The following is a 17,434-nucleotide window of genomic DNA, read 5'->3' as shown; positions in this document are numbered from 1 at the left end:
ATGCGTGAAGGCGTGAAAAATAAATTATTTTTAGTTCATTAAATGTTTACGCGCACAATAACGCGAGTACTACTTTTCGTAATCAAAGAACAGACATTTTTTTTTCGATTGATTGGCACATAGACGTTTCTTTCCGTTCCGCTTTTATTTTGAGCAACTCTATTTATTCCGCCATATTCTCATTTGTTGGCATAAACTGTATTCAGATTCGATTCTAAACAATTTGTATAAGCCATGTGCTCTTTAAATTTAGAATGTTGACAGTTTTATTTTAAACACAAAATTTGGTATTTTCGCACTTATTTCAAATCACGATTTGCGCGAAATATAACTTTTAATTAAAATAATATTCTTAATTTCACTATGAAAAATGGCATATGTTTATAGAAATGTAAGTTACTTCAATAATAAATATATAAAATATACTTGTGTTGAGACTTTCTCACTAATTTCTTCCGTGGCTCACTTAATTTTTATAACGTTTATGTACTGTTTTCTATTTTGTATTAGATTTTCTAAACAATAAAAAAAGTATTAGTAACAGCCTGTATAGAAATGTCCCACAGCTGGGCATCATACGAAATGTTACACGGAAAATTTTCCGATTTTCAGGAACGCTGCAAATTGTTTGAATCGGTAAACTGACCGTTCGTATGTAATTGCCTTTTATCAATAACACCTTGATTGCAATTTTTGTTTTTCCACGAAATATATGTATGTTAAGTTCTATATAGACTACGAAACTTCTAGTGAGCTTTAGTTTATTTTTTTAACGAAAGAAGCGATTAGTGTTATTGTATTAAAATGAAGATTGAAAAAAAGCGGTCATTATTTAATCCATTAAAAATAGCGCTCAAAAAATACTATACAATTTTAAGCATTTGTTTTAAATTGTAGTACCTGCTAAAAATACATAATCTGTGAACTATGAACTTATCTAACTGTAACGGTTTATAGTATTATACACCCTATTAACAGATGGATAGACAGCAGAGTTCTAGTACCTTTTTTCCTTTGGATTTCGTTTTTTCTTTGGATTCGGAATCCTAAACTTTAATCCCTAATTCAGTATTAATAGTAGTACAGTAAACGGAATCTATACATGTTTAATCAAGCAAAGTAGATCAGATACCTACCTAGTTAGCGCGTGCCCGGAATCTACTCGTAGGTACTTAGGTGAGTATATTAAGCTCACAGGCGGTAAGTTCGTAATGAACGTATCGATACATAACGATTGTCCTCACGACCAGCTTACCACTAATATCTATCTACCTGGATTAATGAACTGCAATTAGTGAGCTTGGTTCAAAATTAATTTAATTGAGCATAATTGCTACTTTTCTCATAAGTTTGCGTAATAATGCCAGTGTTAGTATAGCTTAAAAATAATTAGTGGTTTAGTTTTATATGCAGAAAAATTTATGTCAAGCTATTTTTACTAAGAAATATTAACCTCTTTTAAATCTATATAAAAGCAATCTAAATAGTTTGTCACTATTATTCTTACTTCTCCCGCATTAAGGAATTTAATCTTTTTGTCGCGAGTGGTTTCACAAAACACAATTCCCGACACCAAGACTTCTTGGATCGCATAAACACTTGTCCTACGCGGAGATCGAACGCGCAGTGGTTTGTGCAAGATGAACTCAACCACTAGGCTATCTATGCAGTCAAAGTTAAGTCAATTAATTTCAGTATTGGAATGAATTAAGTTCTCTTAGTAGCAGGTGTGCATTAGACAGAGTATATTATTCGGCCCGAAATAGCCCGACTTAGCTCTCGCATTGAGCATTCTAAGGATAATTGATGACCCATTTCTGCAGTTAGTTACCTAAATTCTGAGTTGGTTGAGTGCACTCCATATGGAAAACCACGGGTTAACTCGGAAGAGCATCCTAGTAACCTGGAATTGGTAACGCAGTAACTCTAGTGAGTCTACTGATCAATCATTCTACTTATATGCAAATGGAACATCCTAATAGCTCTTTAAAAGTATAACTATAATAACTGTTCGATGAGAATCTAATGTGACACTTTGACTGTTATAATGGAGGTCGTGGGTTCCAGTGTTTGTGTGATGATCACGATAATTGGCTTCTGTGTCTGAGTGTATTTTGTCTATATTATGTATGGATTTAAAAATGTATAAGTATTTTTATCAATTCTTTAGTACTCATAATTTTGTTTTCAAGTTATGATTAGTTTGAAACTAGATGGCTTTGTATCAAAGTTGTGGACTAAATATCAGTAATATTCAGTCAATATCATAAACTATAGTGTAAAGGCGAATATGTTATTTCTGCGTATGCAGTCTTTGAAATGAAACAACATCTGTTACAGGAATTTATACCTTTGATATTTCAAAGGCTATATTGATTTAAATTAACTTGAAACACCACGAACCGGTAAAGTTATTTCGAAACCAGTAGTTCTTACCATTTAACTTTACCCCTAAGAACTTTACAGTTTTCATTACTTAATTTGAACCATCAACCTTGAACCAAAATACTCAGAACTTAAGCGTGTATGTGTACCTATACTACGTTATAAAGAAAAAGTTGACAGTTTTTCAGAATTGTTGCGTAGATGTAAATTAAGTTAACCGTAATCTACTCCACTCTTCTTATAGTTTATTTACAACTTGGTCTCAGAGTTTTAAACCTGAACCTAACGTTTTAGATAACTCACGTGGCTGAAACCCTTGAATAATTTTCACCTTTTTTTTATAATAACTATCGTGAGACTGATTCATTATAAAATGATGTAACGGTTTACTCACGCGTATTTATCGGGGTAGCCCGACTAGTTTCGGACCCAACCGGAGTCCTTAATCATGAGCAGATGCGGCGGGATCGCGAGTGGAACTGACGTCAGCGGCCGCGCATCTCGCGGCGTAGCGCCGCGCCCGCGCCGCGCCCGCGCCTTGAGCGTGAGTAAACCGTTACATCATTTAATAATTTTCACCTTTTTAGCAAGTTACCATTCGTTGGTACTAAAGACCACCATAAAAATAGTATATACTAAATAATATCAAACTCATGGTTAGTCGATATCTCGGTAACTAAGTTATTAGAGCAATTGGCGCCTATGGCTTGGAGTCACAGGTTCGAGTCCTGTTTTATTATTTAACTTTTCAGTGTATATTTGTAATTAATTGAAAGTGATTATAACTTTATAATATGCACATGAATTCGAAGTAACATTAGTACGTGCCAAAAACACAAGCTTTAATTAAAATCGTTCCCAACAAGGGACGTAAAACAAAATGAAAAGTAATATTACAAGGAATCAAGAGGAACTGCAAAGCTTGTACTTAATTGCCATTTCCAACTTATTGTTCGAGTTGAGTTCTAGGAAGTACTTAAACGCAATTATGCTAATTCTAGTGCTAGACATTACACTCTTTTAAATCAAAAGGCAGAATTAGTAAATTTTATATAAATTAAGACGGAAATGACATCAACAATGACCGTTGCATCATTTAATAATAAATCATTCTTACGATAACATATGAGAATCAACGGGTTTTCTGGCAGAAAGTCTATTAACGTGTATAGATTAAGTATTTATATATGCTCGTGGTCATTTAGTCAGTCAGAATGCCATATTGCCTTATTAATCCCGCGAGTATAAACACCTCAGCGCGGGAGACAAATAATTAAAAAAAATGGTCAGAAATATGTTTTACACACTTACAACCACTCCATTTTTCTCTATAAATAAATAAAAACGTTATTGTATTAGGTAGAACCTCAGTAATCTTCAGTAACTGCACATCTGGGTGACATAACGATACAAACAAAACTTCTTGATGACAATAAAACTTTGTAGGCAAAAGTAGGTAACGAATTTACCCGCACAAGTTGTAAACTGTGTGAATAATAACCGCGAAATGACAAATTGCCGCCTACTACACCCACAATGCGACTTAATGATGTAGTTATAAATCTCTTTACCTTTACTGACTAATTTTTCTTTACTAGAAGTATTTATATAAAAAAGTCGTGGTGGTCTTGCTGTTCTATACATGGGTTTGTATGCACGACGTGTACGTTCGATTCCAAAGAAGGCAAAGTAACAAGTGACATTTGAAACGTTATATCTGCTTTCTTAATATTCTAAGATACCACTTACAAACTGAGAAAGAGAAGAGCGTGAGGAAACTTGGATTAAAAATATTTTAATCTGTAATCGCCAGCCCGCAGTGAGCTAGCATGGTGATCACTGCTCAAACATTTCCTATACGGGAAAAGGCCTGTGCTCAGCAGTGGGACGTATATAAGCTGGTATTATTATTATTATTGTATAGAAGTATAATCATTCTCCATCCCATTACTTCCACCCCAGTAAAGAATAAGATTAGACGCCTAGTTAGGTCCTAATCGAGTTACGTCCTTACAAACAAACTTAATTGCTTGACAACGGACATTTATTAATGTGCAAACCGGCATTCTCGACCTTAACACACACGTCTTAACTACGTCAACAAACGTTAAGAGGAATTAAACAAATATGTCAAGTTGAACGCAAATTCAGGTAAAACACAAAGACTGTTTACCCCACTTTGATCTCGAGTATATTTTTCTTGCCGACGTTGAAAAATTAATGGGCAATAGAAACATTTTAGATAAAAATTTATGTTAATAGCATACACTTAACGAGATAATAATATAGGAAAGCACTCTAGTGCTATAAAATCTGTAAACATTCCAACATCAAATGAAATGGAGAAGAAAAACAAACGGCAATAAATTCGGCGTAACGACTGCAATGTATGGAAGTTTACCTGCAGAAAAAGAAAATATCGAAATCGTAAATTGAAGTTGCTGGCAAGCTGGCAGCATTTGCTTATTATTCAATTCAGTATAGTTTCGATTTCGTTTAAATTATACCTGTAATTCCTTTTTACAGTTCTCTCTAGAGTTACAGTATTATTGATGTTCCGCTGTTTGTAAGGCCTTTTGTCATCAGGCTGTATCTCTTGAACCTCGATAGCTAGATTGTTGACACACAACGTTTAAAGACTTGCTGGGTGAAAAAGCATTGTTGACTTTTACGGAACCATCAGTCTTGCGAGGAAGATTCGCACTTGTTAATATTTTTCTATAAAGTTCAAAGTAAAATGTCCACACTCGTTCTTACTTATAAATTTACTCTTCAAAATATTCAAATTTAATAAACCATGATTATGCAAAGAGATTTTCCCAGTTTTCCGCTACAGAATTCCTGTCAATTATTTTTATTACCCGTCACTGAAAATTATAGCGAAAGCGAAAATATTTACAAAAAGATTTTGCGTCATCTCTTTAAAAACACGAATTTATTAAGGCAATTTGTATAGACAAATTTGCTAACATCCAAGAGAGGAAAATAATATGAATTCTGTGTCCAAGTTAATATCTATACATCTCTTGAAGACCTTGATACCTAATGATCCTACTTTTCATAGTTTTTAGCAAACAAATACTACGTAAGAACTTGCAAAATCTTTTAGAAAATATGCCTAGGGTAGATTTGATCACATAATCGAAATCGAACGATTTTTGTATCTATTATTCTCATAGCACACATCATTTTAAAAGACTCATCTTTACATTCATGAATATATAGGTACATTAGATAGTAAAACTAAATAAACTGCTATCGTAAAACGGTCCCCACCCTCTACGTTTATTCAATATCCGTCTTCCACCTTTTACTCTTCAACAATGATATTTCCCTTACATTAACTGCAAGGTAGGATGATGCTGTATTTCAATACTGCTGTAAACCTTTTACCTTTTATGAATAGTACAGAACCCCACACTTAAGCAAATGTATTCACCTTGTAAATTACTCCACTGCGAACCAAATCTGTCCGCCTACTCACAGAATTAACACTGACAATAGCTACAAAGAGAGTGCAGCTATTTTAACGTAGAAGAATAGTGACTTTATTACCAACAACAACCTTTTCATAATACATTAGGATTATAAAATGAACTCAAAAAGTTATTTCGCTTTTTAATCTAACTCTGAAATAATTTCCATTATTTTGCGGAAGTCTAGTAAATAGTTTCCCGGTGTCGAGTGACGAAACTTCTCTGAATTAACAGTTAGCGCTTTCAGAGATTTCAAAACGTCGACGATATAAACTTCTTCGTTACCGAGTTTTCTCAAGTCCTTTTTTCTTATAACCACATCACGTTTGCTCGAAAGGGCTTCTCTTAAGTGAATGCGGCGCAAATGAGTCCGGCGAACTTTCCCCCAAGCTTGTTACGTATCAACTTAATTATACACTCCCGGGTTATTGTATTGGGTCATCTCGCATACTTGTAATGATAGACACATGAAGCTATATAAAATGTATAATTAAGAAAATGAAGAAGACATCCTTGGGTTAAGGTACTATTTATTAGTGCTTATATTTTTAAGTAAATATCTTATCTCGTTATACCAGTAAAAGTTCTTATTGTTTGTATAGAAGCGAACTTTTCATGAATCGATTTGTTTTTCCGAGCTACTATTTCATAATATATTATTAATTAATCTAAAAAACAACATAATGCATTATAACACTGTACCTTGACGTGTACGTCAAGGTACAGTGTTATAAAGTAGGTTAATTATAAATAAACACGACACATTCATTAAAAGCAACACGGGAGGTCTATTTAAAAATTAATTATTAAGTCTGTATTTATAACGAGGAAAAGCGACTGGCAGATGTGATTTCTTGGCGAACCATTTTATTGTAGACTGTTATTGCTTACTACATTTATAACAAAACAGCACACCATGCGTTTTGTTTATTTACCTCAATAAATCAATTTGTTACGGAAACGTTAATTATAATTCAATTATTTTCAGCTGTAGTATTTATTCGAATTTTATGACGTAAGAAATAAAATATGTAGTGTAACGTTTCTGATTATATTAAAATACCGAAATTACAAAATAACCGTTAATATAATATTGCCTGGCAGGTTCAAAAGTGTTCATCATTTATGTTGCTTTCTGTATAGATCCGTATGGATATTTAAAATATGACCGGAAAATACCACAGAATATAATACCAATACTCATTGTAGTTGATCAGTTGCAGAACGGGATTTAAGAGTTCTGAAAGTCGTATGCATTTATTCTGAGCGTAGATAAGACTGCTACACCTGGATAATGCTCCACGATAAAACATTTTCCCCTGCGGGAAAAGGGAATAATCTTCTAAAGCTTTTAAAATACTATTCTCATTTTATTTAGCTTAAAGCGTTACCTTAATTTATATTTGTCTAAATACTTTCATGTAGGAATGTGCAAAGCACGTTTACATAATAACATGCATAAAATACAGTAGGTACAAGGCAATTGCTTATTCTATTGTGAATTTAATACTGAGTAAGATTAAAGGAGATTCAGTGCCAAGACTAATGGAAACAAATAACACTCCACATGACGGGAACCAGTTGCTATCCATAACATCTTCAGTGATACATGGTCGCATGCAGATGTACTGGAGAAAAATATAAAATGTTTTGTGTCCCCTTTACTATTTCCTCTTCATTAAACCCAATTAATACCAATAGATAACGTCTCAATAGATTCTGCATAAAGGTTGATTTGATTTGACTCGCGATACCGCCGCCGCGTCAGCTCATGATTAAGAAATCTGGTTGGCTCCGAAACTAGTCGAGCAAGCCCAATAAATACGCGTGAATAAACCGCTGCATCATTTAATTAGAAGTCACCTTAAGCGCACCATTTCCACTATTATATTACGCCACCCAAGCTCGAGTTTAGCTAACCAAATGAACCAACCTATCTAATCAAATCTTGTTGTTCCCCGCGTACGGGTAGCGAACATATTCCTCAAAATTTGCCGAAGGCTAACAAAATACTAGACGTTTCTACATGAGGTATCTATTATTAGGTTATCATCCTTTGTCCACGGCTTCGCTCCCGTAAAATTCTTGGTAACACCGTTCCCCCTTCCTAATATGGAACACAAAAGAGAACACTGAACAATTTTTCCTTTTTTGTATCATATTACTTTTCTGCGGAGAGTCTCACACTTTCCATCCCCTATTTAACGGGCTGGGAGCAGATTTAAAAAAGAAAATATTGCAAGTATTTTGCGCATCGGTAATGAAGAGTTCGTGTACCGATTTTTAACTTTTCGACTTCAAAACTATGAGTGAAACACTGCTTTAAGGGGTTTGGGTAGATTGAAAAAAGTCACAAATTGCCCGCATCAATTGGGCCCCTGCCCCGCCGTGTGCCTCGAGCACCAATTTTTTAGCTTTCTACCTTAAAAATTGCGGAATCCATCATACAAACTTCCACCCCTTATTTTACTAAAGTGGGGCATCAAAAAAGGTCTATGTTCCTCTTGGTCGTTTCAGCTATCTCCACTTAAAACGTAACGTCAATTCATTGCTCCGCTTTGCCTTTAAAAAAACGGACAAACAGACCCAAAAATACACTTTCTTATTTATAATATTAGTTTAATTTTGGTAGCTGTAGACAAGTAATAGATGACGTCAATGGAAATGCCCAAACGTACAGAAATGACATTACTTCGTCTCGTGATTAATCAAAACGCTACAGCGTTATGTATTTATATGTAAACTAGCTGTTGCCCGCGACTTCGGCCGCGTGGTTAGAGAATATAAGTTATGATTTATACCTGCCCTGGTTTTTCCACATTTTCCATTGTATCTTCGCTCCTATAAGTCGCAGCGTGATGGTATATAGCCTTAAACCTTCCTCGATGAATGGTCTATTCAACACAAAATATTTTTTTTGATTTGAACCAGTAGTTCCTGCGTTCAAACAAACAAACAAACAAACTCTTCAGCTTTATATATTAATATAGAAGTATAGATGAAAGAGATATAGACGTTAATGATTTCAGACATGTCACTGGACTACTATTCTTTAATTCGATTTATGATTGCTTGAAAATTAAAGAATTACAGAGCAATGACCTACTTAAATACCTCAATGGTCTGGTTTCCGATATTTTCACCCCTGTGCGTTCCGAGTTAAAAGCTTCGAAAGTTCAGTGCCACACTCCATAAATAACAGACAAAGAGAGAGCATTTTGGTAATCATTATAGACGAAAATTGAAGCACAGTTTAAAATAAATTTGTTATCTGTGCTTGCTCCAAAGGCTTGTGCTATTTTTAGGATAAATCGAATAAAAAAGTAATAGTTGATGAGTACAGAGTGGACGCCGGAATAATTAACGTAAAACCTTCTTTAACTAAGCTGAGTCAAGTCTTTGTGACAGCGTCCTTATAACAAGAAATCTCCCCATTTCTACGAAACCCAATTACGGAAGAGTACCTTTTTAATTTGATCTCGGCGACAATACATATAAGGATACCAATGAAAAGTGCCGGACCTCAATAATGTTTTCGTTGCTTTAAAAGCTACTGATTCTGTACACTTATATTTTTACGTTAGTTAGACTTACCTATCTGTTTAGAATAAACTTATAAATTAAATTAGGAAAAAGTATTTTAATAAAAATTTAGGTTCTTAAAAAATCGCTAAATAAAATACGAGCAGCAAATCCTCAATTCCTACTCAATTAGTGTTGGTATACATTTTCTAGCACACCATAAATTGCAATTGTTTGAAGTCAAATAAATATAATACAGTTACCATCCAAAATTGTAAATACCATAGCAAAGAACGAAAATCGATATCGTTTCTGAATTTTATTCAAAAGCAAAAATACAATGGCAAAAATAATTACATCAGCACACAAACATGTTTGTATATCATGAATATTTGATGCCTCGAATGTGTACCAAGGACAAGGGCGTACCTGATTTGAATTGACGCAAGTTTCATACAGCCTGATTGTGCGTACAGTCGCCTATCACGACAACTGTAAAATATTGTCGCGAAAATCGAGCTTATATTAATGTCGTAACGTCGTAAGCTTACAACATGTTAGTTATAGCTACTGATGATATAGGGACCACGCAACAATGGGTTCTGCCTTCGTCATAAATCAGACTTGTTACGATAACTTTTACTTTTTCTTTTAAGCAAGAACCTTAAATAGCTGCAAAACTGTATTTAAGATATTAGCGATATAACAGAAAGATATTTCTGTAATATTATTATGGCTGTGAAACTGGTTATGTTCTAAAAATAGCTGCCAGTTACATTTTAGTGCTAAAACTGTACAGTAGCTTTAATTAAAATTCTCGCTCACAATGTAACGTAATGATACCCCTCCAGCTAAATTCAACTGACGAGTTGATATCTGGCGCCGAAGCGCCGCGTACTGTATCATATTTGTAGTCAATTAATCACGGAGCAGAGTTAACGAATAAGTATTGACGTAATCGATAAAATCACGAAGTTATTTATCAATTTTTAACATATTTCTATTGTCACATACCCCAAATATGTTTCCATCAAGTTAAACCAGCAAAAGATCAAAAATAGATATTATGGGTAATTTGGTTTGTTAAAAAAGTTGTTTATTTGAATAGTTGTATAAAATATAATACAGAAAAGTTCACATTGTTAGATTCACGCAAAAATATGTATTTTTTTATTTTTGAACCTCTCGTTTATCATTTTGTGTAAGCGTTTTGTAAACAAACGTTTTCACGCCCGTTAACCCCTTCCCAACCCTTCCCAACCCTTCACATTTTAATCATCGATCTGTTTACAAAAACCCACATCTTGGTGGATTCAAGAAAACATTTTTTTTTTAAAGGAATTCAATTTATTAATCATATTTCAATTTGTTTTCAGGTAAAAAACTTAAGCCGCTGCGGAGGCCGATGCTGAAAATGTTGAAATGAAACAAAATCTAGCACATAATGTTAGATGACAATTCCTATGGAACAACTATCAGAAATCTTGACAGCAAGTTTGATTTATTCACGAACGTAACTGAAGAGCGAAATGTAAACGTTACGTATACCAAAAACTCAACATGGACGGACCCAGCTTACGACGTGTGCGATCCCCGCACTTATCCAGAAGACTTTATTAGCTCATCGCTCTTCCATAGCTGTGTTTATTTTATGTACAGTGCGGTGTTTTTGATAGCGCTTGTCGGGAACGGTTTAGTATGTTTCGTGGTACAAACTTCGCCGCGTATGAAGACAGTGACGAATTACTTTATCGTGAATTTGGCGGTGGGTGATATTCTAATGACGCTATTTTGTGTACCGTTTTCGTTTGTATCTATGTTAATACTGCGGTATTGGCCGTTTGGTATTATTATGTGTAAAGTTGTGAATTATTCTCAAGCGGTGTCTGTGCTTGTGAGTGCGTATACTTTGTTAGCGATATCGATAGATAGATATATGGCTATAATGCAGCCGCTGAAGCCCCGGTTGGGGAAGACGGCGGCTAAAGTGGTGGTAGCTGCTGTTTGGTTTGGTGCGTTCGCGACAGCAGCTCCTATTACCATCGTAACACAACTGCAGAGGCCGACACCCTGGCACGAGTACTGTCAAGCGTAAGTTAAACATCTTAACCGTCTTCAACCCTCATCTTCTTATCATTTATCTATGGAAATCTGGCGTTTCACAAAAGCGTTTTAAGACGAAAAAAGACGGATGGCAAAAAACTTGTTCACTTTATGCGTATATCTAAGTGAGATGTCAAATAAAAGGGCATGATTTTTCCATAACACAACGATCAATAATTCATATCAAAATCTGTTCAGTTATTGCGAAGGTATGGGCTTTAAAACGGGAAAGAACTCTCGTACATTTTTTCCGAGTATCTTCATAAAACAACCCTTGTAGAGAAAAGTACAGTTTACTTATATGCGAAACAAGTTATTAAAATATGAAATGAGATTATGGCTCAGTCGCAATAACGAAGTCTAGGTTAGATAATGCAATTGGATTAATTAAATCTATCTTTCAAATCTCCGGATAAGGTGATATCTTACGAGATAGTATTTTAATTAGAAACTATATTCTTAAGCGTTAAAGCGTCGCATTCTCTTTCGAATTTCATAGTTAGAACTGGAGGTGGAATTTAATGTAGAATCTAAAGGGGAGAAAATTTATTAGGTCTTTAAATTTACTTTTGACGTTTATTCATCCTGATGTTTGTTTGTGAAAAATAATTCGGATGCACTATTAAAATTATGCTTTTAAGGAATACAAATCAATCTTATTTTTCACATATTACAAGATATTTTTACTCTATTTAATAATAATTTAACGGACAATTAGTTTTATATGAAACCTTTTTTGTTCGCATTTTTTTGTAATCTGTAATAACTTTATGGAATCTTTTCAAGAACTTGCTGAAAGCGAACAAAATTAATTGAAACCATTGAACATCAAGACATTCATTGACTCTTGTTCGTAAGCTCGTTTTCTGCAACAGTTCTCTTTAAACTTGTTACCAATTGTCATACAATAAAGTAGAAAGAGCGTAGAAATGTTATTGTTCATTTTCTTCCGTCAGTTCTCTGACAGGTATTCGTAATTGACTATTGACCATCAGTTAAACTGTAATGTTTAAAATAGTTTAGAACGTAATCATGTTAAAATGGTGTGTATTCGAGCTTAGATTAGATTTCCTTTTAAGAGTACCTACTGGGTGCAGATAATATTTTTAAACTGTTATTGATGTGTTTAATCATCTGAACACCTTAAGGTATTAAAATTCGGAGATACGAAACTTAAACAAGTAAAAATTTCTCGATACCATTATTTGCCTTAATTCTTACACCATCTTAAGTATAATTGTCACTACAATGCTTAGTATTTTCACAGAGACATATGCCTCGAAAAGTGGGATTACCCTGGACAAAGCAGTCAGTACACTTGCGCACTGCTGGTGCTGCAGTTTGCGCTGCCGTTGTGTGCACTCATCTGTACTTATGCAAGGATCGCTCACGCCGTGTGGGGCGGACGACCTCCTGGCGAGGCACAAGACGCCAGGGATTCACGCTTGCAACATTCTAAACGAAAGGTTGGTATCCAATTGAAATTTTGTATAGTTTTATAGAACTTACTTTCGCTCCTACCGCAATAATCTTTCTTATTCATTTCTTTAGTTCGAGGCTGTTATTGGTTTTCCAAGACCAAACAGAGCTTAAATGTATTGGTTAAAAATATGTGTCTTTATTGAAAATTGTATCGTGATTATATATGTTACTAAAATGTCTTAAATTTTTAAGTAACTGTAACGATGCACCACAGTATGTCACTAATTAATTTAAATCAGTTTCAAAAATGTAACTCAACTCAACAAAACTCTTAAATTTTCGCTCATATCTAACGTTTACTAGTAAAATGGACCTTAGATTCAAAGATTTAACAACTCTTGTGAATGTTCATAAATGGCGCTGTAAGCTCAAAAAACCGGAAAAATCATTTACTGATTTCCCTATTCTTTCTGAAGCCAACGGTAATAGTTAGTAGTTTACCTACTTTTGGTCTATTTACAATATCAAAATTATTTTCCTATTTGATACCATTTATTGCAACAAGTTGACTAAATAACAGCCAATACTGGCCCAGAATTCCTGTTTCCACATACTCGTATGAATAATTCTCTACATCAATCAGGCATGCATGGCAATATCGACGTTATCGTGGTTTACGACAACAATCAGTGGTGAATGACCAAAATCGTTATGAAGAGGATAAATAACGGTCTATCACTAGCTATCTTGATGGATGGTTAATAGGCACAAACAAATACCTACACTCGTACTAACAAAACACAATCAAATTCATATTATCCTTTTTCAAAGCCGTCGAACTGACCCATAACCGGGAATTTCCATTTAAAGAATGAACGAGCAAAATCCCTTTGCTGAGTCACTCTGGGACTTCAAAGAATTAAATCCAGGCTACCCCGTAACTTTTTATACCAGCTTATGGAAATGCGGTCCTTTAACTCAATGGCAAAAAAATAAAGGTGGGAAACGTCAAGAAAAATTTAAGAAAATCTCTTTAACTTATTAAATTGACGATTGACGACCTCCGTGGTCGAGTGGCGTATGCACCGGTTTCAAGGTGTCGCTAGCTCTGAGGTCCCGGGTTCGATCCCCGGTCGGGTCAACGTAAAAATTCACATTTCTACATTGTCTCGGGTCTGGGTGTTTGTGGTACCTTCGTTGTATCTGAATTATTCTGAATTCCATAACACAAGTGCTTCGGCAACTTACTTTGGGTTCAGAACAATGTATGTGATGTTGTCCGCATTTATTTATTTAATTTGTTCGGATTTTTGCTTATATACTACAGAATAGATCTGGCCTGGGAACGGCGAACTAATAACAAACGAGCATTCCTAGTTTGTAACATTTACTATTCAAATATAACGGGTCTTGCGTACGTAATTAATTAGGCGGTATAAATAGCTATTCTCCCGACGTTTCCCGACTTGCTAAGGCTGTGGTTACTGGGTGACTGATGACATCGACGCATTCGTGTCATGTGGGGTACTGCTACCACCCTTTTCACGATTCCACACACTACAGTAAAGATGTCTATCACTGGCAAAAAAAAACCAGGTTTTAATTTGTTAATGGCTTGGTTCCAGTTGGATAAAGTTGTTGAAACAAAATCTAGCCAAAAATCCTACGTTTTTGTTGGTTTTCTTTCATACCGTTCTGAAGTCACATTGACCATCGGTGGATAGACCTGTGGCTTATACAGTTCTATCCAATGCTTTGATCTAGTCTAGTAGTTATACACTGGTTACAAATAACGTGTTTCTATCGACTAATCATAGTTTTGTACCCGTTTAGTCGAGAATAGAAAACACTGAAAGTATATGTAGTTGTAGTTTTTTATTTAACCTCATTCAGTTTTTTTACCCTTACAGTCTGAAAAAAAACATGGACCTGATTTTATTCACTTTACAGTTCTTAAGTGAGGTCGTTATTTCCCGACACGGGCCGGCAAGCTGGGAAACTTATAACTACTTTACATACACAATAATTTATTTCTTCAATAGTATTCCAATTTTGATAAATTTGAATCAGGTTGACGTTTTAGATAGATATTCTAGATAATAATAATGTAAAACCAAACTGTTTAAAAGTATATTCTGAGGGCCTCTTCAAATATAAAAATAATCGAATATTGAGTATCAATGTTATCATCAACCGCAAACCAGCAACCCATTCAAATGTAATAATTGTATGAGGTTTGTTAAACCAGCAATAAATAAATTATAATAAAACCAAGAATGGTAAACAAAAGCTCGTCTCAACATAAACATTTCATTTTTAATACAAGCCTTGAGAGTCGTGACTGTCTTCCATGGAAAACCCAATGGGCAATTTCCTCATTTTAATAAAACATAAATATTGACGGTACATAATACAATTTTATTTTTAGGAGAACTTTCCCACGCATTTTCTAAAATTAACCGAACTCTGAAGAATTTCCCTAACTTAGAAAAGTGATTTCAGAAAAGTGAAGTTAATTTGAATAAGTGCCAAAATCAAATAATTGGGAGCTAAGAAGTGATGTTCTTTTTTTTATTCTTCTTATTTAAAAGAAAAGGGTTTCAAACAGCAAAGAAGAGTATTAAAAACAAAACATTATAGTGTCCAACTCTGTAACATTATAATGTTACGAGTAAAGTATTTTTGTTCGATTATAGTAATCTCCAAATAGCGTGACCACATAAAATAGCACACCGTGATAAAAAAACGTCATCAATTTTTTCTTCCGTTTATGACATTTTATTTTTACTCGTACTGTGTAGGTAAATTGCTCATATATTATTTATAGCAATACAAGTTTATGCAATTCTCGAACTCAAAGAAGTACCTAGAGTACACAGGCCTCACCCATTTTCTTACAGACTTCTCTATCTTGAACCAAGATAAGTTTACAGGCAAGTGTACGAACAGGTACCGATAAAAAAACTCGTGGTCAAATAAAAATCTCACGTGGATCAATCAGTCCAGTAAAGTGGTTACAATCCAGGTCAAAACAAGTTGCTCCGTTTTAAGAAAACAGTTTAAATTGACTGACTTTGACTTTCATTGATATGAAATCTTTGTCACCTGTTGTCAGCATGGACTTTCACTAATTAATAAAGTCGTAGAAGTAAAGTATATAATCATAATAAAAGGCAAAGTAGTCACAAAAAAATGGGGCTCTGGAAATAAGACGGCTAGACTGCGTCGTAAACATTACACAAATAAAAACCCCTGCTTTAAAATTCAGTAAGCCAGCAGATCAATAAAAGTATCCCGATATTACATTCCAATAGCTTAAATGAACTTTGGTCCTTTCACAAATTGACTTTACCATTCCACTTTAAGTGATGAAAAAAGTTTTCAATAAATTTTATTAAGGCATGGGGTTCTCATATCGTAGTAAACTTATACTGATTGTTCAATTTGTCTCAACAATACGTAGATAATACCGTAGTCTATATAAAAGAACTTATATGAAAGGCAGAACATTCTGCTAACTCCTTAACTGAAGATATTACGTCGAATTGTTATTACATTATTATTTTATTTTCAGATGATCAAAATGATGGTGATAGTAGTAACAATCTTCACAATTTGTTGGCTTCCGCTCAACATGTTTATTGTAAGTATAATATATAAGTACATGTATGTTAAAGAGGTGGTGGTGATATATTTATCGGGATCGCCCGACTAGTTTCAGACCTAAATGGCGTCCTTATCGTGAACTTAAGATTAAGGACGCCGTAGCAGCGGTTTATTGGCGTGTCTATTGTTTTGTTAATTATTTTGACACAGGGGTTATTTCTTTCTAATTATATTATTATTTAAATGATATAATTATTTATTTATTGCCTAAGTAGTGAGGATATGTTTTTGTTTCTATACATATATACGTAGACAAACACATTTCCAATTAATTCATATTCTATTTGCTTTGAGAATGTTTTTGGGTTTTATCGAAATAATGTAGACTATTTTATGCAAACATTGAAGGCTAAAAGAATAGTCGGTCATCGGTGAACGCGAGGGTCGTCAATATTAATAAAGTTTTGGGTCGTAAGGGATTTAGAATTTAGATTGTTTCCTAACTGAAGTGGTTGGGCTGTAAACATTCAGGGAATGAAGCAATTGTAGATGTGTTTGCCGTACATGAGTACAAACATTTATTTGATTTGACATTTGTAGAAAACTTGGACCAGTTTACAGTAATAACAATAACAACTTTGACTTGAATGTTTGTAAAAGCTCCCGACACAAGAATTAAAGTCCTTTTTAATAAAACAAAAACTTTAAGTTTGTACACGTAAGAAGCGTGATGTTTCTTAAGTATGGGTATTCTAAAAAGGGTTCCTTACGAATATTCTAAAGGGAAACAAATTTGGACTGTGGTTAGAGTATTGTTATGGTTGTTCCTAAACTTCTTTGTCCATTCTCATAATTCATATTTATTTTTTTCAGAATTGTGGTAGTAACAGGGGCAATTTCTTTTTTCAAAATGGCCATTT

The 17,434-nt window shown here is 34.2% G+C and overlaps 1 protein-coding gene across 2 annotated transcripts in view; it reads left to right on the top strand.

The window, feature by feature from the left end:
- LOC113500484 (RYamide receptor-like) overlaps nucleotides 1-17,434 on the top strand; it is an 80,846-nt gene that overhangs the window by 48,923 nt on the left and 14,489 nt on the right. Inside the window, exons 2-4 of one of the 2 annotated variants that reach the window (XM_026881303.1) lie at nucleotides 10,760-11,474; nucleotides 12,754-12,952; nucleotides 16,483-16,551. In XM_026881303.1, coding sequence (XP_026737104.1) covers nucleotides 10,828-11,474; nucleotides 12,754-12,952; nucleotides 16,483-16,551 — 915 coding nt within the window. In that variant the 5' untranslated portion in view covers nucleotides 10,760-10,827. Of the gene's footprint in view, nucleotides 1-10,748; nucleotides 11,475-12,753; nucleotides 12,953-16,482; nucleotides 16,552-17,434 lie in introns of those variants that run through there. The other variant, XM_026881304.1, reaches the window with a different exon arrangement.

This window comes from Trichoplusia ni, chromosome 14, assembly GCF_003590095.1.
Source record: "Trichoplusia ni isolate ovarian cell line Hi5 chromosome 14, tn1, whole genome shotgun sequence".
NCBI classification, from domain to species: domain Eukaryota; kingdom Metazoa; phylum Arthropoda; class Insecta; order Lepidoptera; family Noctuidae; genus Trichoplusia; species Trichoplusia ni.
This window is presented reverse-complemented; position numbering and strand designations above follow the sequence as displayed.